Source organism: Spermophilus citellus (assembly GCF_964194105.1).
Source record: "Spermophilus citellus genome assembly, chromosome: 6".
In the NCBI taxonomy this organism is placed as follows: Eukaryota; Metazoa; Chordata; class Mammalia; order Rodentia; family Sciuridae; genus Spermophilus; species Spermophilus citellus.
Window position 1 is genome coordinate 110,313,886 of NC_138187.1, and position 26,132 is coordinate 110,340,017.

General features: G+C 39.8%; 2 protein-coding genes across 4 annotated transcripts in view; both read right to left on the reverse strand.

Annotated features, from left to right (window-relative positions):
• The window catches only part of LOC308651284 (kinesin-like protein KIF28P), a gene marked incomplete at its 3' end in the record, with an annotated part of 81,321 nt that extends 57,230 nt beyond the window's left edge, over nucleotides 1-24,091 (reverse strand). Inside the window, exons 1-2 of the mRNA XM_081298207.1 lie at nucleotides 24,000-24,091; nucleotides 1,744-1,938 (exon numbers count right to left, since the gene is read on the reverse strand). Coding sequence (XP_081154333.1) covers nucleotides 1,744-1,938; nucleotides 24,000-24,083 — 279 coding nt within the window. The 5' untranslated portion in view covers nucleotides 24,084-24,091. The remainder of the gene's footprint in view (nucleotides 1-1,743; nucleotides 1,939-23,999) is intronic.
• AHCTF1 (AT-hook containing transcription factor 1) overlaps nucleotides 23,779-26,132 on the reverse strand; it is a gene marked incomplete at its 5' end in the record, with an annotated part of 75,552 nt that continues 73,198 nt past the window's right edge. For all 3 annotated transcript variants that reach the window (XM_081297654.1, XM_081297653.1, XM_081297652.1), the window contains one exon: nucleotides 23,779-25,492. In XM_081297654.1, the coding sequence (XP_081153780.1) occupies nucleotides 25,300-25,492 (193 nt within the window). In that variant the 3' untranslated portion in view covers nucleotides 23,779-25,299. The remainder of the gene's footprint in view (nucleotides 25,493-26,132) is intronic.

Consider the following 26,132-nt stretch of genomic DNA (forward strand, 5'->3'; position numbering starts at 1 on the left):
TCCTATCCCCCTCCCCTCTATTTTGTATTTTAATATAGGGTCTCAATGAGTTGCTTAGCACCTTGCTTTTGCTGAGGCTGGCTTTGAACTCACAATCCTCCTGCCTTGGCCTCCCAAGCTGCTGGGATTACAGGTGTCGCCATGGCGCCAGGCTCCTCTCAGGTTTTGACCTGTTAATCCATCATTCTCTTTTTAGGCTCTTCGATGCATTTAGTAATATTAAATTTTTTTAATCAAATATTTTTAATTTTTTTAACTGGGAGGTGATCCAAAGGGAAAAAAAAACTTACATGGTCTTTGCAAACACTGAAAAATTTACAGTAAACTAAAATATGAATATGGCAAAAAATAAAAATAGCACAACATGGGATGTAGAATGAAAGCTTTTTCCTCCACACACAAGACCCATGAGTCTCTCATATAAGGTAACTACTGTTGTCTGAGCTTTTTCTTCCAAAGCATTTAGTTGTGTTTCCTGAATGTAAAATATAGGTGCTTTTTTTGGGGGGGGGAGTAGGGGGGGATTGGACCTAGAAGTGCTAAACCACTGAGCCACATTCCCAGCCCTTTTGTTTTTTTGTTTGTTTGTTTGGGGTGAGGGGGGTGTACTGGGGATTGAACTCAGCACTCCACCACTGAGCCACATCCCCAGCCCTATTCCCTATTTTGTATTTTATTTAGAGACAGGGTCTCACTGAGTTACTTTGCGCTTCACTTTCACTGAGGCTGGCTTTGAACTTTCAACCCTCCTGTGTCAGCCTCCTGAGCCGCTGGGATTTCAGGTGTGCACCACCATGCCTGGCTTAATGTCTTTGTTTTTTCTCCTCTGTTGTCTTTGAGTTTAATAGAGACCCCTTATTCTTAGAGTCTGAGCTTTGCAGTTGTTTTGTTGTAATACTTTCTAATTTTTATAAATGGGGTTTTGAACCTCTGCTAATGTAATGATAAGGTTTGGAGGGAAGGGCCCTCCTTCCTTAGGTAATTCCAGTTACAGTATGCTTGAAATAGACCCCACAGGTTGCCAAGGCTCTGTTCCTTTTCCCTTCCCTCACTTTTTCTGAAGCATTCCTCAGAATGTGTCTTGCAAACTCAGCCCAAAGATACTTTTAATAACCTGCCACCATATCCTCTGTCCAGAAAAAAAAAAAAAACTTTCCTTTGTACCCTATTATATCCCATATTCCTTATATATATATTCTTATCACAGATCTTGAAACATTTGAATGCATTTATTTGCCTTCTCCCCAAATGAATCTGTGAGCATCATTAGGACAGAACAGTGTGTAGCACTCGGGAGGCTGGGGCAGGAAGATTGTGAGTTCAAAGCCAGTCTCAGCAATTTAGTGAGGCCCTATCTCAAAATAAATAAATAAATAAAATAAATAGGGCTGGGGATGTGACTCAGTTGTTAAACTGAGTGCCTTACAAGTTTCCCTTATTTTGCTTAGCTCAGAGAGGCAAAATGTAATTTTTTTTCGAATTATATCAATATATTAGCAAGTTAACAGATTTGAATGTCTAAAAAATATTTAGGCAATAGCGCATTTCTAGGCCCTCATGTTCATCCAGCAATAAAAAGAATAAACTTTAAAATAAAAATCTTACATAGAATCATTTATTTATGCTTTCATAAAAATTATTGTAGTGCTCACAGTCTAACTGTACACCAGAAAACAAAACGAAGCGAAACATGTTCTTTTAAAAAAACCCTTCTACCATTGAAATTGTCTTAAAGGAGTTTACCTGGCCTGCAAATTTACTTGTAGGATCAGCTGAAATAAGGACACCATCTTTATCCTTTTGAAATCCACTGTGAGACCAATATGCCAGGTCAAAAGTGAACGTCTTCACATGTTCTGGGTTCTTAGGGTCTTGGACAGTGAGGGTGGTCCTGGAATGCATGGAAACCACACATTTGCTCCCAAAGTTCTTCTCTCTCTATAATCAAAGTACAAATTTACAATCAATGATAAGTTTTCTTTGTTATCCAAGTTAACCATTTTGTAAGTCTTTATATCTAGCAGGAAAATAAACCAGGAACTTACCATTGCTTTTTTTTTTCTCTGTGTTATTCTTAGCAGCTGTTATGACAAACAGTTGTTCCATACTCCCTCCAAATTTTCAAAAGGCATGTGTCTAGTTATATTAATGTTCTGAGAATAGTTGGATCTTTAACACCTAACTACACAAATAGCAATAACTATAGCATTGGAGAGATCAACTTCTAACACAGTTCAATTAAAACTAATAAAAAAATTAAAATGTAAAAAAACTACCATTTAAAGTCTTTGGAAATGGTCCTATGGGTGAACAATAAATGAATGAACATGCATTCTCAATAAAATCTACCAAAATTCATGTTTTAGTCAGCTTTTGTGTCCCTGTGGCCTAAGACCTGATGAGAACAATTTTAGAAGAGGAAAGTTTGATTCCTCATTTCCAAGAGCTTCTGAACCACATGGTCAGGTTAGTCATAGTGAAGGGCCCCCCTCCTGGTACCCATTTCTGTTTTAGTCAGCTTTTCCGCCACCGTGATCAAAAGACCTGACACTAACTGCCTTAGAGGATGGAAAAGTTTATTTGGCTCACAGTTGCAGAGGTTTCTGTCCATAAATGACCAACTTACTGCTCTGGGCCCAAGGTGAGGCCCATCGAGGTGGAAGTATGTGACAAGAGAGGAAAGCAGCTCAGGACATGGCAACAAGGGAGCAAAGAGACCAAGTTCTGCTCACCAAGGACAAAATATATATATCCAAAGGTATACCCCTCCCCCACCATGTCCCACCTTCTCTAGTCACACCCTACCTGCCCACAATCACCACCCAGTTAATCCATTCAAGTGGATTAATGCCATGATTAGGTTAAGGCTCTCATAACCCAATCATTTAACCTCTAAACCTTCTTACGTTGTCTAACACATGAGCTTCTGGAGGACAAGTTATATCTAAACCATAACAATTCAGTAGGAAATGAAAGTCAGTGGTATTTGAAGCAAGACATTTTACTCCTCCCGCTGCCCATTTAGCAAGATGGAGCCTCCATGCTAGACTATTATACCCCCAAACACAAGACTGCCTCTGCTCCAGATCCCAGTTGGATCTATTTCTTCCCAGGAAAATCAGAATATCAGCATTTCTCATTCTGTCTCCATCTTCCTGTTGCTGAGGTTAAGTCCTGGGTTAGATTGGGGATGGGGGGCTTCCTCTTCTGCCCAGCTCCTACTCATAGGAAAGAGGCTCTACTTTAGCTATAGCTATAGATTATGGGAATCCTGACACCCTTGTTTCCAATCCTGAGATCATGGTTCCATACCAGGGGGAACAAGCTAAGAGGAGCTCAAATTGCTGTTCTGTCTCCACAGAATGCTCAGCCTCTGGAGCTGGGTGTTGCTACGAAGCAATTCTCTATTGCCCACAGAGCCCTGCTTGGAGATTTTTTGCCTGGGAGAATAAACAGGCCGTAAAGCCCATGGTGGCTAACATTTCTTCCCAAAATAACTTTTGTGAGGTAAGGAAGCTTGGAGAAATTCAACCTTAGGGGTGCTCTCGAGAATACTAGAGGTTGGGATGAAAGACACAAAGAAAGAAAATTGTATGCCCTCTAGTGTCCAGGGGAGAACTGGGGAAGAGAATAGCTGGAAAGTTCCCTTCTGAGGGCCAGAAAACATATCTCACACTGTTCTCAGAAACTGTTCCTTCAAAGGCATCAGAATTTGGTTAGTTTATAAAGCAATGTGTGGGGGCTGGGGATGTGGCTCAAGCGGTAGCGTGCTCGCCTGGCATGCGTGCGGCCCGGGTTCGATCCTCAGCACCACATACCAACAAAGATGTTGTGTCTGCCGAGAACTAAAAATAAATATTAAAGATTCTCTCTCTCTCCCCTCTCTCACTCTCTCTTTAAAAAAAAAAAAATAAAGCAATGTGTGTTCTAGGGCACTGTTGAAAACAATAGTTAATAGTGAAGTTTAACAGTTGGGCATGCATATTGTCCCTGCAAAATGGGACAGTGAAACACCATGTCCCTGAATACCCCCCCCCCTCTGTTCCCCAAAACCTAGCCAAACTAAGGGAACAGTGAGAACAAGCCCGAGCCAGAAAGTCCATTTACAGATTCTGTTGGAGGACACTGGCTTCCTCTATGCATGCTGGGAACTAGGGCAAGTTAGTGTCATCTGTAGAAAGTGACTGTCTTGCATGTACTCCAGGACAGTTGTTCCTTGGGATGCTGGTCATACAAGCTTAACTAAACAAGATGATGCAGATGACATCACTGCTTCTGCAGCCTAAGATGAAATTCCTCTCTGAGTGGGGATTGGTGTGGGTCTGAAGGTACCATGAAAAGGATATGTGTCACTCATCCAACCAGCTGCCACGGTGCAAATACTGTGAGGGAAAGGAGGCATCACTTATCGAGGTACCATGAGGGACGGAAGTGCTGTCAGCCTGAACTGAACTCTTCCTGGAGCAGTCACTGAGAGGAAGAGCCCTACCCAAAGCATTGTTATCCCAAGGTAACTGGGGTATACCCCAAACTGTGTCTTCCCAGGGCAAAATGGCTGGCAGAGTTGGAGAGGGGTTAATAGACTCTTCACTGAAAGAATCCAGTCAGTGACTAAAACCAATAAATAAGCAAATAAAAATAACAAGCTGCTGGGCATGGCAATGAATGCCTGTAATACTACTGGCTTGGGAGGCTGAAGCAGGAGGATTGGGAGTTCAAAGCCAGCCTCACCGTAGCTGAGGCATTAAGCTAAATAAAATTCAAAATAGGGCTGGGGATGTGGCTCAGTGGTCAGGTGCCCCTGAGTTCAATCCCTGGTATGCCTCCAAAAAAAGCCATAGAGAGGAGGGAGGAGACTCTGGGTATCAGAGTTGTTACAATATAATATCTAAAATTTTCAGTTTCAAAAAAAATTGAGGTGCGCAAGGTAACAGGAGAGTATATAGCCCACACACTGGGGAGAAAATAAACAACAAAAACTGTATTTGAGGGCAGTGGTTGTGGCTCAGGGGTAGAGTACTTGCCTAGCATGTGTGAGGCACTGGGTTCCTTCCTCAACACCAAATAAAATAAAGGTATTTTGTCCATCTATAATTAAAAATATATTTTTAAAAAAAACTATATTTGAGGCTGGATGTCGTGGTGCATGCCTGTAATCCCAGCTGCTCAGGATGCTGAGGCAGGAGGATCACGAGTTCAAAGCCAGCCTCAACAACTTTGCAAGGCCCTAAGCAACTCAGTAAGACTCTGTCTCTAAATAAAATATTAAAGAAGGCTGGGGATGTGGCTCAGTGGTTAAGCACCCCTGGGTTCAGTCCCTGGTACCAAAAAAAAAAAAAAAACCCAACAACAACAACAAAAAAACTATTACCCCAACTAATTCTCATATACCTGTTAGGTAGAACTTGAAACAAACAATGCCATATCCTCCATCATAGAACAAGAGTTACCTCACAGTCACTCTGACTCAGCCTGACCTTAAACTCCAAACCACACTCCATCATCAGGCGAAGAAAAGAAATCGTTACCTGGGACTGGAATCCTGAAAACACCTGGTTCAACATGGAAGAGTGACCAGCTCAAAAAATGGCAGTGACAACAAAAGGCTCCTTCACTGACAATCCCCCAGCAATAGACTTCGATAAACCCAGCCTAATTCCCTCTTAAGATCGGGAGCCATCTCGTCAAAAGTTATAAAAGGTTCATTTCTTTTTTCTGTAAAATATTAGGATTTCTAATTGGCCTGGCGATATTTCTATGTTTTAAACTTGCCTGGAATGCCTGCCCTTGCCTTGAACTCACCCATGCCTGGCTTTCCCTGACCAGATAACAACCCTCTCTGAAACTCAGTGGTGTCTCATAAATTCTGGTGTTGGGATCTGAATTTACTCCCTAACTTGAAACGTTGAGCCACTTAGATCATTAACCTACTATCTGCTTTTGTATTATGCTTGTCAAAATCCTATTAGCTGTAAGTTCTCAAGACACCCTCACCCCCCCACCCCGGCCTTTTGCAACTTTTTAAGCTGTAAAAATCTCTTCCTTGGGGAGCTGGGGCTGCTGGTCTCTAGCCCATGTTAGGGGAGTCAGCCACTGATCAGCTTCCCTTGTGTACACAAAATACAAGCTTGCTTTAATTTGTTTAAAATTGGAGTTGGTGGTCTTTTCTTTACATCATGGTTTAACAACCACAAATGCAAAAAGTCCCCCATTTCCTCAGACCCCAGGCTATAAGTGGAAGACAGGTCTCAGTCTCCAGTGGGCCCCTTTCTGCAGGTTTTCCCTGAATAAACCTGTGTTGCTATTGAGCTTCTCTCCTCTCTCTTGATTTCCTTCATTCAGTTCTTTCCTTATATTTGGTGCCAAAACCTGGGCCTGGTGTTGGAGGTTCCCACCATGGGTGGCCCTCTGGGCTTCTTTTGACCTCAACCCAGACTTACTTTCTCTCTTTCTACCACCTCACCCTCTTGCAGCTCCAGTAAGGACCACTCCCATTGATGGACTTCTCATCCACCACCAGCCATCACCAATTTGGTGAGTGACCCCCTCTTGGATTCCTGAAATCTCTGCCACAGTTTCTCTCTGCAGATACTGTTCCTCTGACAAATCCCAGTACTGGGTGAGAGAAACCCCCAAACCACTGGGTGGCAATGACTTGCTTTCTTTGGGGACACCCATTGATTGCCTGTTGAACTTAGAGAAACCAAATTCTTGTGGGGATGCCTCTTGATTTTGGCTTTTCTCTCTGTCAGAGTCTTTGAGGACCCTTCTCAATCCATTTTGTCCAGCATGGGCCAGACCCCATCCTAACCTCCATGAGACACCCCCTTAGGGTGCCCTCCCAAACATATTCAGGCCCTGGGTCTCCAAGATACAGTCAAACCTGAAAGATGAAGACTGTAGAATACGGCTTGGCCTAATACAAGCTGGACAGTAACAGTCACTGGCAGAGGAGGTTTTCAAAATGGCAGAATAGAGGAGGCCGTTTTCCTTGGATGCTCCGTGGAATGAAACCAAGAAAGCAGACAGGCAACTTCTCAGCAAGGTGGGTGAACAAAAAATATTGGGGGCAATTTCCTGGAATTTAAAACTGGACATTCAAAGCAGATCTGGGTCTCAGGAGGTTGGAAACACCAACCAGAGTGGTTCTCCCTGTGAGCAAAGGGAGAGATAAGGGAATTAAAGGAACCTACATTTTTGGGAAGCCCAAGGCAGGTCTGGGTATGGATAATTTAGAGATCAAGGACACTGCCTGGCAAACCTGAAAGACTTGGTGCATGATATTCAATATACATGTGTGGGGAAAGAAGCCACCATCTCTCCAGGCAGTGTACAGAGGACAAAGGAAGGAACCATTTTGCAGCACTGGGGGGAGGGGTCAGCAGCTGAGGGGGCTGATTCCTGGCAATCCTGAGGTTCGAAATACAGGCCCAGTAAACACACACTGCTTGACATAGAGTGTGCTTAAGTGACCAAGAGAAAATCAAATGCAGAGAGAGGTTTCCACAAGGGAAACTGGTCGTGGAACCCCACCCAGTTCTACCCCTCCCCCTCCAATCTGATCACTTGCAGGACCTGCTGGGAGAGATGCGTCTGGCCTGGAACTCAGAAGGGTGGGGTGGGAGAGATTGTTTGAAAACTGAACCTGAGATCAGGACATGTGGGGTCAGCAGATGATGTAGAAGGCTAAGAATTGGGTCCCCCACCACATAAGTGGACCCCAGAGATCTCCCCTGGGTTGGCTGAAAGCCTGGACCAGCAAGTACTGTTTGCTGGAGGTGCACTGATTTAAAATCTCCAGACCAATTGGCCTTCAGGAAAGAGCTTGTGGCCCACCTAAGCCTGAACCCTAAATTCCTCCAGGAATTTTGCATATGGAATTACCTCTCTCACTCCAGAAATCCAGAGGGTAGAGCTTCACTCCAGACAACACCACCTAAAGCTGCTAAGAAGAGGAACTGAGAACCTTTTGAACTCCAATGGAAAGAATTCTTTAACTTTTCATCAAGATCTTTTTTTTTAAATTTTAATTCTTTTTCTCTTTTTCATTGTGACCTTAATGGTACATGGAGATTTATATACATTCATATTTGTTTTTTCTCATTTCTAGCATTTTTGAAGCCAGTTGTTTTTCATGGTTTAGGTTTTTGTGAATTAGGATTAGTTTATTTTAATTTTGTTTTGTATTCTTTTATTTTTAATTTTTTAAAATTTTTACTTTATACATGTATTTTTTTCCTCCTACCTGTTTTCCTTTTCTTCTGCTAACAGCCAGTCTCTATTGTTCTTTCATTCTTCCTTTTTTTATTTCTTCTTCCCTCCTCCCTCATAATCTCACACCCTATATCACTTCTGTTCTCTCCCTGTCCACCATTTGAAATTATAAACCCTTTTGCAAACTTGCCATTTTTATCGTAGGCAATAACTGATCGTATCATTTCTGTTTATAGTAATAATTAACATTGTAGACATCATAATAGGAACTTCTTGGTTTAATGCTCCATATTGTTCGCACTGGTTGTTATTATTTGTCTCCCCCTAAACAGTGCGGTACTGGAAATCTTCAGGGACACTATAAGTCCACAGGGTATAAACTGTACTGCCTCGGATCATACTGTTAGATGGGTAGACACACAAACAACATTAAGAAGCCACAACATGAAAAAGCAAGGGAACAAATTGTCCCAAACAAACCAAAATACTCCAATAACAGAATCCATTGACAACACTGTGGAAAGAAATGTCAGAGAAGGAGTTTAGAATGTACATAGTTAAATTGATCTGTGAAGTAAAGGTTGATGTAAGAGAGCAAATACAGGTAGCAAAAGATCACTTTAATAAAGAGATAGGAGATTCTGGGAGAGGAAAAAAAAAGCAAACAGAGATCCTTGAAATGAAGGAAACAATAAACCAAAGTAAAAATTCAATAGAAAGCATCATCAACAGACTAGACCACTTGAAAGACAGAACCTCAGGCAATAGAGACAAAATATATGATCTTGAAAATAGAGTTGACCACAGAGAGAAAATGTTAAGAAACCATGGACAGAACTTCCAAGAACTATGAGATAACATGAAAAGACCAAATTTAAGATTTATCAGAATAGAAGAAGGTATGGAGATACAAACAAAAGGAATGCACAATCTTTTCAATGAAATTCCAGACCTAAAGAATGAAATGGAAAATCAAGAGGTTTACAGTACCCCCACTGTACAAATTACAACAGACTCACCTCAAGTCACATTATAATAAAAATGCCTAACATACAGAATAAGGATAGAATTTTAAAGGCTTTTAGAGAAAAATATCAGATTACATATAGGGGAAACCAGTTCAGATCTCAGTTGATTTCTCAATGCAGACCCTCAATGCTGGGAGGTCCTGGAATAATATACACGAAACTCTGAAAGAAAATGGATGCCAACCAAGAATCCCATATCCAGCAAAATTAAGCTTTAGATTTGAAGATGAAAAAAAGCCTTCCATAATAAACAAAAGTTAAAAGAATTTGCAACTGGAAAGCCTGCTCTACCGAACATTCTCAACAATATATCCCATGAAGACAAAATGAAAAAACAAACAAACAAACAAACAGTGAAAACCAGCAAAGGGAGGAACCACACTAAAGGAATAGTCAATCAAAGGAGAAACTAATTCAAATTAAAAACTAGACGGAAACCTAAATGACCAGAAATACAAACCATATCTTAAAAATAACCTTGGACATTAATGGCCTTAATTCATCAATCAAAAGACACAGACTGATAGATTGGATTTAAAAAAAGACCCAACAATATGCTGCCTCCAAGAGACTCACTTCATAGGCAAAGACATGCACAGACTGAAGGTGAAAGGATGGGAGAAAAGAATAATTACTCACGTGGATCATGAAAACAGGGGTTTCTATCAGATAAAGTGGACTTTAAGTCAAAGTTAATCAGAAGGGACAAAGAAGTCCATTTCATGGTACTTGAGGGAATTATACAGCAACAAGGCATAATAATAATAAATATTTATGCCCCAAACAATGAAATGTCAATGTACATCAAACAACCCCTTCTCAATTTCAAGAATCAAATATAACACAACCCAGTAATACTGGCTAACTTTAACATACCTCTGTCACCCCTGGATAGATCGTCCAAACAAAAACTAAATAAACTATAGAAGTAAAAAATAAAATTGATAATTTAGACTTAACAGACATATATAGAATGTGTCATCCATCAATGACTGAATACACTTTATTCTCAGCAGCCTTCTCCAATATAGGCCATGCTATGTAATCTATCACATATGTTGGCACACAATTGTAATTTTACCTTAATACCTTTTTAGCATCTGTAGGGTTATATTAATAGCTCTCTTTCCATTGATATTAATTTTTGTTTTCTTGCTTTTATCTTGATTAGAATTGTTTATTTTTCTATCAAAATTTACCTGTATTATTTCAGTTGTATCCCATATACTTCTCTCTTCTTATTTTTTCCTTCCTACTACATAATTTGAAAATAATTTCACTGTTATTCTAGCTTTTTTTGAGTCAAAGTACTTTAAGTTATAAATGTTCATCTGAGTACTGTTTCATCTCAGAGATCCTGATAGATTAAACTTTTATTATCATTTTTTATTATCACTTAGCTCAAAGCACTATTTACTTTTCTTGTGCTTTTCTCCTTGGCCTCTGAGATATTTATAAGTGTACCATTTAATTTTGAAATAGTTGACATGTGGGGATGCGGTTATAGATATCTTAAGGTGATTGATTTCTAATGTAATAAATTATGCAGAAAACAGTCTGCATGATTTCAAATTTTAAAAAAAGTAATGGAAATGCTTTTTATATTGATTGTATTGGTTTCATACATGTCAAAACTAATGAAACTGCATGTTTCAAAATATGTGCATTTTATTGTACTTCAATTTTATCTCAATAAAGTTATGGGAAAAAATTAAAACAGCCACGGGCCTGAAAATGGCATGTTTGACTTCCAAATTCTCCAAGATCTTGAAAACCACAATGGCAAATGGTTTAAGGTTCCCCATGTCCAGGCCTCTGCTCCAGACCTGTACCTCTGCTCCAGACTTTCTCTCTACCAAAACTGCTCAACTTTTCACCTTCTTCTCCTCAATAAAAAAACATTCCTCCCTCTTCAGAAGCTCTGCTTTCTTTCTATTACTTTAACAAATTCTGTAACTTTGCGCTCTCTCTCTCTCTCTCTCTCTCTCTCTCTCTCTCTCTCTCTCTCGTCCATGGACTTCATTTTTCAAATTCACAAGACAAAGAACCTACCCATCCACCCTCTGTGTTACATTTAAGGGGGCCCATCTGGGATCTACAGAAAGGTGAGTAATACAGACAAGGGACCTCTCTTTTCTCATCTGTGCTCTTTCTTAGTGGACAAACTATCTTTACACCAGGCACCTATCAGCCAGTTAAAAATGTCTAGCGCAGCTGCTAGTCTTAAGACTCAGGTGCCTGCTGGGGCAGGCAAGAACGGTCTGCTTTTGCTTAGGCATTGAGAATGTGGGTCTTGGCTTGCTTCAGTTTCTTTTCTGTGGGAGAGAATTCATGCATGGGACAGAGAAAGGCTTGAGACAATTGAAGGCAGAACACTGGGTGACGCCCTGGTGCTGCAGTTCTCATATCCAGAGTCTGACCTTGACAGCCCTCAGGGGTATCAAATATCAACCACCATCTGTCTTTCTGTTCCTGACTGGCTTGGCCAATGGTAAAGGATGCCCTCACCTGATGAATCTTGAATCCTGAGATGAAGTCAGTCTGATCTGAGGTCTTTGGAAAAAAAGTGACCCAGAGTATGAACCAAGCAGTCTCTCCCCTTTCACACAGAAATGCCTCTTCCACATGAACACTCTGGTGCTCAGTCTACGCCCAGCGACTCTGTATGTCCTACTGACACTCAATTCTTTTACCTTCTTTCTCTCAAATATCTACATGGAGACTTTAGGGACCTCCAAGGTTTCAAACACTTTCTGAGACCACCTTATAGCCCAGAACCCACCAAACTATTCATACTATCTAATTCTAAACTAGTTCAATTTGCCTATTGTGGCTTGCTTGATTCTTCCCAAGGAAACTACAGTAAAGGCTCTGGGTCATGATTCCTCCTTTGCTCTTTGTGTCTGACACTTGGCATGGCATGACCACTTTTGAAGGCTAGAGGACTATAAAGTAGTTGTGCCTGTCACTTTATCATCCCTGATTAAAATAAATCCTGAGTATGTTTTGAAATAATGATTGAATGTAATATATAATATCAATAGAATAAAAAGCAAAAGTCACCTATCATCTTAATAGATGAATTTGTCAAAGTCCAATACCTTTTCATGACATAAATGCTCAACAAACTATAACAAAATGAACTTTCCTCAATCTGATAGAAGGTATCAATGAAAAATTCACACTAACTTCATGCAAAATTGCCAAGACTAAATGTTACTCATTTACAGATAAGGAACAAGAAAGGATTTTTATTCTTTGTTTCATCCTGTGGTATGGGTGATTTAACTACTTCCCAACCCTTTTAATTTTTTGTTATGAGACAGGGTCTTGGTAAGTTGCTGAGGCTGGCCTCAAACTTGCGATTCTCCTGCCTCAGCCTTCCAAGCAGCTGGGATTATAGACATGTGCCACTGTACCCAGCAAGGAATTTTATTCTTGACTTTTCAACATTATACTATAGATGCTAGCCAGGGCAATTAGATAATAAAAAGAAACAAAAGTCCTCCAGATAAGAAAGGAAGAAATAAACTGTCTCTATAGAAGACATAATCTCATAGATATAAAATCCTAAGAAATCCACTTTAAAAAAACTGTTTAATAAATGAATTCAGTAAGGCTTCATGACATAAGATGAATATACAAAAATCAACTATAAAAAGAAAACAATAATAATGTCTTATTTCATACACAAAAAATCAACTGTATTTCTAAACAATCTAAAAATTAAATTAAGAAAACATTTCCATTTCCACAATCATCAAAAGAAAATACTTAGGAATAAGTTTAACTAAAGAAGTGTAAAACATTACATTCTGAAAACTACAAAGCATTGTTGGAAGAAATTTATGCTCTACAAACTTGAAAAAAACCAACATTGGTATGTTCATGGATCAGAAGACTTAACATTGTAAACAATACTCACCAAATTGATGTACAGATTCATTATAATTCCTATCAGAACTCCAACTGGTAACTTTGTAAAAATTGACAAGATGATTATAAAATAATGTGGAATTGTGAAGGACCAAGAATAGCTAACACAATATTGAACAGAAGAAAAAGAATTCACATTTTCTGATGTCACAGCTTACTGCCAATCAACAGTGATTAAGGCAGTAATGGCTCAAGGGTAGGTATGCAGGCTCATGTCATAAGGCTAGGGATGTGGCTTGGTGGTAAAGTGCTTGCTTAGTATGTGTGAGGCACTGGGTTTGGTAAACAGCACTGAAAACAACAACAACAACAACCTCAACAACAACAACCTCAACAACAATAACAATTAATAATGTAATTCAATTGAGAATTATGGGGAGTTGGCTTGACACAACCACAGCCATCTTGAGACATAATGGCTATGATTGCCCTTGAGTAATCCTAGTTGGTTTTTCCTACAAAGTTTCTTAGCATACTGTAAATAAACAAAACTATTAAAGTGATGTGCGGAGATTAATGACCAGGTCTGGTGCTATTGGGGCCAGGAATGTGCCTGCCATCTTTGACATTAGCTCAAAATAAACTGGTTATATCTCATTCTTCCCAGCTTGGATGAAGTCACTTTGGTCAGGAGCTACTTCATAGCTCCCTTTCTTAGACCTAAATTGAAGGGCACCCTGGTCTTGCTACTACCCTGGATCAGTAAATTTCATCCTGTGCAATCCTGGATCTATCTTCTTTCTTTTGTCTCCCAGTGAGACAGAACTTGCGGACAGTTCTCATGCATTGGGATTAGATTTTTCTGGAAAAATTGGCAAACCAGAAGGAGACTAAGGAAATGGTCAAGGGAAAGGAAGTTGGTGGGAAGTCTCAGGTAGGCCATCTAATTCTATGTAGGAAGGAGTGGTCTTTATGATAGATGCTTGCTGAGAAAATGGAAGATCAAGATCCAAGCTAGATATCCTAGCTTGGGCAGGTGGGAGGAGAACTATGTTAGCTATCATCTTGCAATCAGAATGGGATGAAAAAATTGGAATGCCTGGGAAGAAAGAAGTGAAGAAGGACCTGAGGTTCAAATGATAGAGGGTGGAACCCCTACCCCCCAATCCACAAGTCTTGCTTTTCTATTTGGCTAACCAAATAGCCCGCATCAGCAACCATCCACTGGCAGTGGCAAGATGTCACCTTTCCTTTGCAAGTGGGATAAGTGACATTCAGCACACTGCTGCTCCAAACCCAGGGATCCACCCCTAATGATAAAAAGTGGGAGTGGGAGGAATCCATCCTGTTATTTATCCTTTTTTTTTTTTTTTTTGGTACAGGCATATTGAACTGAATTCAGGGACATTCAACCAGTGACCCACATCCCCAGCCCTATTTAATATTTTATTTAGAGACAGGGTCTCACCGAGTTGCTTAGCACCTTGCTTTTGCTGAGGCTGGCTTTAAACTTGCAATCCTCCTGCCTCAGCTTCCCAAGCCACTGGAATTACAGGCATGTGTCACTGCACCACGCCCTTTTAATTTTTTATTTTGGGACAGGGTCTTGATAAAATCCTTAGGGCCTTGCTAAGTTGCTGAGGCTGGCTTTGAACTTTTCGTCATTAGGAGTGGGGCCAAGTTTTTCCCCAGAGTGAGGGATTATAGTGACACCCCCTCCTCCACAGAAAATATCAACTAAACTTCTCCAGAAATCTTCACCCTAATTGATTTTGGGACTATCAGCAAAAGTCTCTACAAAAGAGTTTAATGTAGGTAAACTTCCTATTTTCCTGTTGCTCTATTTTATTTGGTCACTGGCCTGGAAGAAATCAGCACTCCAGGTGCTGAACGCCCCTTTAGCCCCTTTACTAGTTTTTCACAAACATTTATCCAGTATAGTAGTTTGTAGAAGTGTGTTAGCAAATGCAAAATGTGATTAAAAAAAAAAAAAACGCAGATTCTTTAACAAGTCCTCTGGCCTTGAGCTGGGCTTCACAGAGATGTCTACATTTCTAAGATAAGTTACCACTTGGGCTCCATGGTAACATGGTAGCTGGCAGGGGGAGGAAAGAACGGGGAGAAGAAGCTCTCCCCTTCTCAGGTGTTGTCCTTGAAGAGTTAACTTGCCCAGAACAGTGAAAGAAAAAGGCTGCTTTTATGTGAACTTCTGCAGACTGTGAACTTCTGAGTCCCTCCCCTTACATGCTGGGTATAAAGTTCTGAAACTACCTGAACTTGGGTTCAGGGGGATTAATTGATTACAGCAAAAGCTGTGCCCTCTAAATCTAGCGGGAGCCAAATAAAACTGTTTCCTGATATCTTTGGTGCCTTGCCTCATCTGTCCCCTACACCAGGATATGAGGGGTAACCAGAGGTTTTATGTGGAACCCACTACTTAGTGGTCCTCTGGGAACATTAAAAACAAGTGCATAGAAAGCCAGAATGCTTTGGGGTTGGAAAAAGCTATTGATGAATCTGGGGTAAGATCAACTGAGTAAAACACATATTGTTGCATCTAGAAAGTACGAGGTTCCTGCTATTCCATTTTCCCCCAAACATTTTAGGGGTGGACATTCTATTAAAAAAGACGTTGCAGATCTATTTCTGTGTAGGAACTAAGACATATGTTTATCTTTTTCTTTTTAAAAATTATTGTTTTAAGTTGTAGACAGACACAATATATTTATTTATTTTTATATGGTGCTCAGGATTGAACCCAGTGCCTCACACATGCGAGGCAAACGCTCTACCACTGAGCCACAACCCCAGCCCCATGTTTAACTTTTTTTTTTTTTGAGGGTGCTGGCATGAAGTTAATCATGCCACATCTGCTTTCTAGTTATCTTGGTTGAGTAGTAAAAGCAATATTGAGCTTTCCCACCCCTTGTCAACACAAGGCCATACAAGCTGCCATGGGGATGTGCTGAGATGAACCCTGTCTGGGTGGGAGAGAGACAGATGGGACTTGAAGAAAGACTGTCAACTGTAGTGAATTCAATAAAGTCTGTTTCCTATCTGTGCCTAATTGTCACCCATGTCCCATGGGGGCAATGGAATCAGGGTCACTCTGCATGAGTTGGGCTGGCAATGAAAAGACCACACAAACACAAAATACCTTTTTCAGGGTCAGGGACAGTTCTGGGACTTCAGGGGTCAGCTCCTGTGCTGGAGGGCAAGAGGAGCAAAGGAGGCAAGAGAGAGAGAGAGAATGCCCCAAACCCTTGTATTTATTGGGGAGAAGACATTTGATAGAATATTCCACCCAAATAAGGCAAGGGGTTGTGTTTCAAGAAACAGGAGGGTGTGGCCCAGTCTTGTTGGGTGACGTCCACTCCCAGAGCTGCACTTCCTTGCCCAGTGAAGGTAAGGCCCACTTGCTACTCACTGTATGCGATGCCAGTTCAATAACCTTCATTACTCAAGGCGAAGGGGGCGTGCTCAGCTCCTGTTCAAAGAGGCTGCCAACACCTAATATTACTCAGGTACTGGGGAAAAAAATCACTTTGTTTCTTAGTCCTGCACATGCTGTCCCGGACTTAGCTAATGCCTTTTCCAGCATTCCCTTACAATCTGACGCCAGAGCCAATTTGTCTTCACTTGGGAGAAAGACAATGGACATTCCACATGGTCAACTATTTATTATGATGTGGTGATTCAGGGTCACTCTGTTCTCATTCCCTGCTGATAGTGCCTGCTTCCATTTTATTGATAATATCATGCTAATGGTGAAGATTAAAATCTCTTAGAGGACAGAGTATAACACCTGTACTCATCTCCATATGAGGGGTGGTTTGTCAACCCAACCAGATTTGGGGCCCTGATCTGTCCAAGAAGTTCCTGGGGGTGGTCAGGTAGGATAAGACTCATTTGGTTTAGGGCATGGTAGAAGATAACGTGCAAACCTTCTAATTCCGCATATGGGAAGGGATGTAGAGGCTTTTGTGGGACTCCTGAGTTACTGGAAGCTTTCATTACTTGGATGCCCACACTCCCTGCACCAGTGGGTTAAGAAGGGAGCCACACAGGAGGGATTGGGATGTTCCTCAGCGAGAGGCACTTGTGAAAGCAAAGACTTGGACAGCCCAGGCACACTCTTATCAGGCATGTCGAGGCAATTAGATGTCATCTACTCAGCAGATGGCTGGAGTTAGGGTCTCTGAAAAGAATAACAAGGACACAAGATTTTTGGTCACAGCTCTGGAAGGGAGCTGAAACTAGGTATCCCTCATTAGAAAAGCAATTTCTAGCAGTGTATACAGAGACTTGCTACAGGTGGGGCCACTGACCAAGACTCTACCAGTCACAGTGAGAACTGTCCTACCTATAAAGGTGGATGGATGGCCTTTTTAATCAGCCTCAACCTGTTATACCACAGATCTCTAAATAAGTGGCATGTGTATCCTCATCATAGTGTCCTCTCCAAAACTTATGAACTCTTTAGTGGTAGAGAGCATCAGGCTCAGTTACTTTTGAAACCTCCTCCCCACTCTAGGTGGCTACCCAATGCACATGATCTCTTCAGTAGGGGATGGCCCATAACCAAAAATGCTTGCTGTACAGATGGATCCCGCATCGGGAGACCATGTATCTGGACTGCTGCAGGTGTAACCTGCTATGGATGCTGGTTTGAGTATTAATACAAAATCACAGCAGCCAATGGGCTGAGCTCTCGGCTCGTAGCAACTGAGCCAAGGCTGCTGGTGATTTGTACTGAATGTTACTGATGTTCTTTGTCCTGTGAATTTAAAGAATGAGCTCCACAGACATGAAGGGTGAGTGAAGTAACAGGATTTATTAAAGCAATAGAAAGAAAGCAGAGATCCCTCAGGAGAGAAGTCCCAAAGAGGATTGCCAACGGGTGGTTATTGTCTGGGGATTTATATGATAATTTTAGAGGGGAATTAGGTGGCCTCGAAGACTATAGGTTAGAGATTTTAAACAGCAGGGTTTTTTTCAGTCCAGTCACACCAGGGGACCTGGTGTTCATGCAGCCTTGTCTAATCAGGGTATTGATTATGTGCTATATTGCCTCATGGTTCCCGTGCATACCTTCAGGCCCCAATGGTCTACCCCATTTGTAAACATATGAGAAGGGGAACTTAATCCTGTCTGCCTAACACATTTCTGTCACTGAGGCCTTCCTTACATATGGGTGTCACAATGACAAATGATCTATATTGGGAAAGCCTCCCTGGGGAGCTATGAGCCACACGAATCAGGGCACAACTTGGTTAGTTTTCAGAAGTTAGCTTCTCAGAATATCCTAAACAAAACCATTTTGTAACCACTATGATCCCACTTCAGCAAAACTGTATATCATGTGCTCACATCATGACTGGCACTTCTGGAAATAGGGAGGTAAATGTTTTAATGGTGTAGGCCGAGTTGGGTTCAGCAGCACACACCTGTAATCCCAGCAACCTGGGAGGCAGAGTCAAGAGGATCTCAAGTTCAAGGCCAGCCTCAGCAACTTAGTGAGACCCTCAGCAACTTAGCAACACCCTGTTCTCAGTATAAAAAGTAGAAAGGACTGGGGAGGTAGCCCAGTGGTAAAGTGTCCCTGGGTTCAATCAAAGTGCTAAAGTAGGATGGAACACAGCTATGGGGGTAAGATTGCCCCTAAAATATAGTGATTTGTGGCTGCCGTGTTTGGTGTGATTATACCTCTGGCACCATGGATTTGACCCACTGAGCTGTCTAACCCATGAGCCATGAGGGACTGGCAGTTTGATTATATTGGCCCTTTACCAAATAGTAAAGGCTAGAACTATGCCTTAACCTATGTAGACACAGCCACAGACATTATATAAAGCCCCTCCTAGCAAGATTAAGCCAGACTGCAACTATCTCTGACACAGAGCTTTAGAATTGATGTGTGATATAGATACCTGCACTGCATTGACAGTGACTAGGCTACCCATTTTGGAGGACATGCTGTCCAGGATTTGGCCCAAACATACTGATGTATCATGATACTGCCATCTGCCATAAAACACTCAGGCAGTAAGGTTGGTTGGAAAGGAGAAATGGCTTGTTAAAATAAGATATGGACCATATTAGGCAAAGTCACCTTGCTTGCTGAAGTCCTTGGAGAAGTGTTAATAAGTTTTAATGCCTATACACCTGGCATTCCTGCTGCTCATTAGCACCTAAAAGCTCCATACCCTGTCCCCAAACCACCCATGTCCAAGTTGTACATCCAGATGTGATACTGCCAGTTGACAGAAAACACTTCCATTTTGTAGACTGTAACCATTAAATCTGGGGGAGGGAACAAGTGGGAGACACAAGTGGTTTGACCTCCCCTACATAGGTCAGTTATTTCTGACCACAGTGTGAAGGATATCTGGCCCTCCCAACTAGATCCCTGTTGATCCTTTTGGACTCTCTGACTATAGTCAGATTTATGTCCTGAATTGGCTAAAGAAAACAGCTCTAGAGTTGGCCACTAGAGTTGGCCTCCTTGTCTGGTGTACCCTTTTGCCCTTAGTTTTAAGGATCACTCACAGACCTTGTCCTGTTGGCCAGCACCTGGTTCCACCACACCAGCCCCAACTGCTGCCCACTGCTCTGTTGCCTAATAGAAATGATGCCACTAGGATTGTCTTGATGGACAGTGCAGATTTACCCTTGCCAAATACGTAGTGAACATTTTTTTGTCCATAGTCTTGTTTCCCCTGGAATGCATGCTATTATCAAGACAAAACCTGTACACCCTGTCACACACCTGTCACATGAAAACCCAAGTCGATCCTGTCCTTAGGATACATACTAGGCTACTGGCTAGTTCTTGGGGCTCATGGTGGAAAAAATAATCATTTGTGTAAGTATTGTCTTTTTGTGCATGTGTCTCTACAATTTCTGTGGACTCTGCTTACATACTGGGTAAATGGCCTTAATAACTGAAGGCTCAGGGCACACTGTGGAAAGGTGGGGAGCAAGGGCATGAGATTGTAAGAGATAGATGAAGAATGGAATACAGGGATTTAGCTTGACAAAACTGTAGCCATCTTGAATTGTGATCCTATGACTGCCCTTTAGCAACCTTGGTTAAGTTTTCAGAAGTTAGCTTCTCAGAATATCCTAAACAAAACCATTTTGTAACCACTATGATCCCACTTCAGCAAAACTGGCCAGTTATCCCTAGTTTCTCAGCATACTACAATCAAAACCATTTTGCAATCACTATGATTGCCCTTGAGCAAACTTGGTCAGGTTTCCCAGCATAGTATAAACAAAACCATTAAGAGTGGTTATGTGGGACCCTGGTGCCCTTGGTACCAGGAATGTGCCTAAGGTTTTTGATATTAGCTTAAGATAGACCAGGGACTTCCAACTCAGAGGAAATCATGTTTGTCTTGACCACTTCACAAACACTTTTCTCTGATCCAAATCAGAGGATCCACTAGCCTTATTGCTGCCCAGGACCATACATTTCACTCTGTGCAATAAGGATCTAGGGATCTGCCCTTTCCTTGGGTCTAATGGCACCTTATAGATGGTCCTCACACACTGGGACAGGCTTTTCCTAGAATAATAAGTCCAGAAATAAAGTCAGTTAATTCCCAACAAGACTATCCAAACCATCCAATAGTGATAGGTAGCCTTTTCAAGACATAGTGCCAGAACTAGATATTCATGTGCAAAAGAATGAACTTGAACCATATATAAAAATTATCCCCTAATGGATCAAAGAAAGCAAATTTTCATGACCTTATAATGGGCAAAGAATCTGTAACTCCAACAAAACACAAACACTAAAATAAATTGAACCTTGTCATAATTGTTTCTCTCAGTGGTGCAGGCCTGTAATCCCAGCTACTTGGGAGATAGTGAGATAAGAAGATCACAAGTTCAAGGCCAAGCCTTAGCAACTTTATCAAGACTGTTTCAAAATAAAAAATAAGAGTGGCAATGTACCCTAGTGGTTCAATCCTTAGTACCAGGAAAGCTTTTGCTTCCATGGGAAACACCAAAAATGTGGGAAAAATAAAAATACAACAAATCATCTATATGATAAAGAAATGCATCCAGAATCTATAAAGGTCAGTTCATAAGAGAGCCAGGTGTGGGAGCATGTCCTTATTTTCCCAGCTACTCAGAAGGTTCAGGAAGGAGGATCATGTGAGCCCAGCATAGCGGGCAACACAGACCTGTCTGAATAAATAAATAAATAATGAATAAATAAGTGAATGAAAATAGATAATCCAATAAAAAATGAGCAAAGTCTCTCTGAATAGACAATTTTTCCAAGAATGATAAATAGGCATTAAACACATAGAAAAAATGCTTGACATAATTGGTCACTAGGGAAATACAAATAAAAATCATGGAATGCATGCCATTTCACATTGACTTGGATGAATATAATCAAAAAGATACCAAGTAATGGCAAAAAGGTGAAGAAATGGAACCCTCATGCACAACTGGTGGGAATGTAAAAGGATGCAGCTGCTTTGGAAAACAACCAGGCATTGATTATGCGATGACACAGCATAAAACCAAGAGAAATGAAAACACACATCCACACATAGTTACTGAAAGATTCCTTAGAGGACTATTTCCAATAGCCAAAAGGTGAAAATAATTCAGTGTATCAACTGATAAAATGGATAAGCAAAATTTGATATATGACAAAATATTGTTTTTATAAAGAATGTAAATTTGAGCTGGGTATGGTAGCCCACACCTTTATTTCCAGCTCTACAGGAGGCTGAAATCAGTTAAGATCAGTCTGTGCAACTTAGCAAGACCTCATCTCAAGTGAGGCATCCAGTCACAAAAATATCCAGCACAAAGAAATTGAGAGGCTGGGTGCGGTTGGCACACGCCTGTACTCCCAGCGGCTTGGGAGGCTGAGGCAGGAGGATCAGGAGTTCAAAACCAGCCTCAGCAATGGTGAGGTGCTAAGCAACTCAATGAGACCCTGTCTCTAAATACAAAATAGGGCTGGGGATGTGGCTCAGTGGTGGAGTGCCCCTGAGTTCAATCCCCAGTACCAAAAAAAAAAAAAAAAAAAAAAAAAGAAAAAAGAAAAAAGAAAGAAATTGACAGGAAGAGTAGATTAGTAGTTGTTTATGGGTGGGGAAATAGAATATTTATGGGTTCTCCAAAAAGAACCTTTAGTATAGGCGATGAAATGTTCTAAAACTGTAGTGATGGTTGCATATTATCTGACTATACTAAAAATCTTGAATTGCCAGAGCAAATTGCATTACTCAATAAGAGTTTGAAAGATGGCATCTCGAAGTTGGTTCTCTGATTTCCTAATGAAGACTAGATATGGAATTAAAGTTGGGCAGTATATGTCACCAGGCCTTATAAACTGTAAAATGGAATTTTTACATAACTGGAAGGTTTTGAGCAAGGAGTTACAAGACACTGACTTTCAGATTTTCTTACTGCTAGGTAAAGAACAACCTGGGAGCGCCAAGATCATGCAGGAGGTATTGCAGTTGTTCAAGTGTGAGACTTAACTACTCCCTCTCCTACAAATCCTTTTCATTAGTTATTTAAAACTTCCAAGTGGTTCCTGTAGCAATATTAGAGGCCAGTGAGAAAAGTGCCTTCAGAATTGCTTTAAGTAGCTTAGAAAAATGCACCCCTTCCCTTCTGGGGGAAAAGGAATGGCATTTAAATTTACTGGTCATTAATTCTTTGGCATGGTTTGATCAGTTGTCAAGAAACCATGCTACTTCAGAAGCTGTAAATAGTTGTTACACTTAATGTCATCTGATTATATCACTGCTTGGCTACTGAAATATTTTCTGCAACATGGATGAATGTAAAGGTAAGTTATAGAAGTGGGCAAGACCCCATCACATCAAAGGTAAGCATGACATAGTATCCCCAACAGAAAGTTTCTGTAAAGCCTTTTTGTGTTCTATCACTGTCTGTATCCAAATTTTTTTTTTAATTTTTAAAAAATATTCTTTAGTTTTCGGCAGACACATCTTTGTTTGTATATGGTGCTGAGGATCGAACCCGGGCCGTACGCATGCCAGGCAAGCGCGCTACCGCTTGAACCACATCCCCAGCCCCTGTATCCAAATTTTATTTATTCTTTATAGTCATCTCAAATGTTTCTACTCAATATCTAGGAAGCCTTTTAAGATCTGTCCAGGCAAAATTCGCTAGACCTAACCTTTTTCTGGGTATATTATTTCTTTACTATTATGACAATAAGTATCTTACTGAATCAGATTATTTAGTAAATTTACTTATATTAGACAAACTGAAAGCTGCTAGAGAATAAAGGATTTTCCTTTGTGTTCTCAGTTTCTAGTGGTGTTTGATCCTCAGCAGCTGATTAAAAAGTTTACCGAGTGGGTCAGTTCAGAATTACCTTAGAATTTAACCAATGCATTGATACAGATATATGGTTGCTATATATGGTTTCTATAGAGTATAATTGATGAACTACCCTAAAAATGTTGTTAGCAGTGTTTTGGTGAAAAGTAATACATTTATGCATAAATTCATTATAACAGAGTTCATTTAGGATTGGCAATTTGTGTAAAATCTTCTTTTATGGGGGGAGTACATTTATTAAAAACAGTATAATATGGTTATGTTTACCAAATTGCATTGGTTTAAAAAATATTACCTTGACAGTATATCTTTTTATCAATTTTTTTTATTGTGCTACTTGTGCAAAGGAATAAAATTAAGTGCTTACTAAATCATATTTAGATCTTTATTAACAAATTCATTTAAATAAGTTTAATATTCCATAAATGACAAGCAGCTTAAATATAAGTTTTATAATTATCATTAAAAAATTAATAAAATCAAAATCAGTTAAATTTTCAAAAAGGCAATGTGACATTTACCACTAACCTGACTAAATGGCCGCACTCGTACTGCTACTATCACACGGTCGCTACTTGGCAGAGGCATTTTCATCATTTTCTCATTGTCCATATTGGTAGAAAAATAATGTAGAAAGCCACACTGCTATGCTTCATACTAAAACATTAAAAGCTTAGCTGACAAAGGCAGTTTGTTTCCAGATCATCAATTATTAATGGTCCATTCATTACACACTATCAATTACCTACTATAAATTATTTTACAACACTTATTTATTGATGAAATTTATGGCCTGCATCAAGTATCATTACTTCATTGCACAAAGTCTTACTGTAGAAAAAGGGGTGCTTTCATTTTTTCTTGTTCTTTATCTACTCATCTCTTCCCATTCTCAATCTGTGCCTGAGGTCCTACGATAATTTGCCAGTTTTAAATCCTGAATATTAAGGGAATTCTGTGATTCAGTAAGTTTCTTTATAGCAAGAATATTATAAAATTTATCCAAACTTCTCCCCTTATCAATATTAGGCACACACAAGGTGTACTGAATATTGGTAAAACAGATTTATTTTACATTTTCTTCTCAAATCTTTTCATGAGGTTGCTAATAAGCAGTGAACCGGTCAATCTAACCTGGGTAATAAGTCTCTGAATTAAGAGACATTAAAGATAAATAGCCTTAAGCTTGCTGAACAAGAAATGCCAACATTATAGTTAACCACAATGCATTACTTGGAAAACTACTCATTTGAGGTAGGTAGATTACACAAAATTTGTGATATTACAAAAAGGCAGCAAAATTACATGCCCATAATTCAATTTCAGCATAGTAACAGGCAAAACCAAATAAAAGTACACATTATGATTAGAAATCTTAATCACAAAATCAAAGTGCATAAGTTATAAAATAACAACTTTAAAAAATAATAGTTCAATCACCCTCATTTTAAGATTGGTCTAGTATTTTAACTATAGACAGAAAAATGGGACAAATGCCTACTAGCATATAAAAATCATTAAGACAGAAATTCCCTTTCAAAAATCTAACAGACACAAACTACTGTTAAGTATACATTTTATTTAACATTCCAATAAGAAGCCATATTTACATATTATATAAATGTATGAAGTCTTAATATAAAATAGAAAAAACACCTGAACTGAAAGAATCACACTCCGTATGGAGTTACTTTACTTACTGAAGACATTCTATTTACAAAAATTTACAAGTTTATAAATTATTTTCTTTCAAATTGGATAATTTTTAATAATCCACACAATTTTGATGACTTTACAAACAGGTGTACATTAGAATCTTGGAAAAAAATTATAGCATTTTCCTGCGTAAAACTTGCTTTGGAAAGGAGGATGGTTTCTTTCTGCCCCTTCCGAGAGTTTTTCCTTTAACTTCTGCAGTTTTTCTTGGTTTGCTCTTTACTTCTTCAATTGGGCTTGCCAAAGGAGAAATCAGCCTAATTTTTACTGGAGGAGGTGACCAAGAACTTTCTTCTTCTGTATTTCTGAAAGAAAGAATCAATTAAGAATAAATGCATGAAGTAACAAAAATAACTGGTTTCTCATCACTCAAAGATAGCTAACCAAATGCTTTCATTTTCCAAGAGAGGTAATGGATTCAAGAGAAAGTGAAGTACAGCTTTAAAAGTCATGTAAGATAATTAGAGGCAGAGTTAAGGTTGTACTTTTATTTTCTGATATGGTTATTTTTAAACTATCACTGGTAAATTATTCCTTAATTGTTTCACATGTATTAATAAATACTGCTGGGTTACAAGGATAAGTGAACCAAGTCTTAGAAGTCATCTGTAGGATGAGGGCCTAGCAGGCCCAGACAGCCTATGAGAGAAAGCAGCAACTGGCAAATGTATGCATAATTTCACAAACATGAAGGAGTTTGTCAAGTATGTTCAAAGCAAATTTATAAGTAAATAATGTTATTAATTATAGTCAAGAGTCTCATTAAATCAGTTTTGAAAGAAAATGAATTGACACCTTTAATGAATCTGAAATGGAGTAACTTCCCCACAGATGTAGCTTTTTTTTATTGTTAGTGAAATAATGGCAGGATTTAAAAGTTTACAATTATTTACTAATACTAAAAATATCTTTACTAGTGGAAAGGTGAACCATCCCACTTCCTTC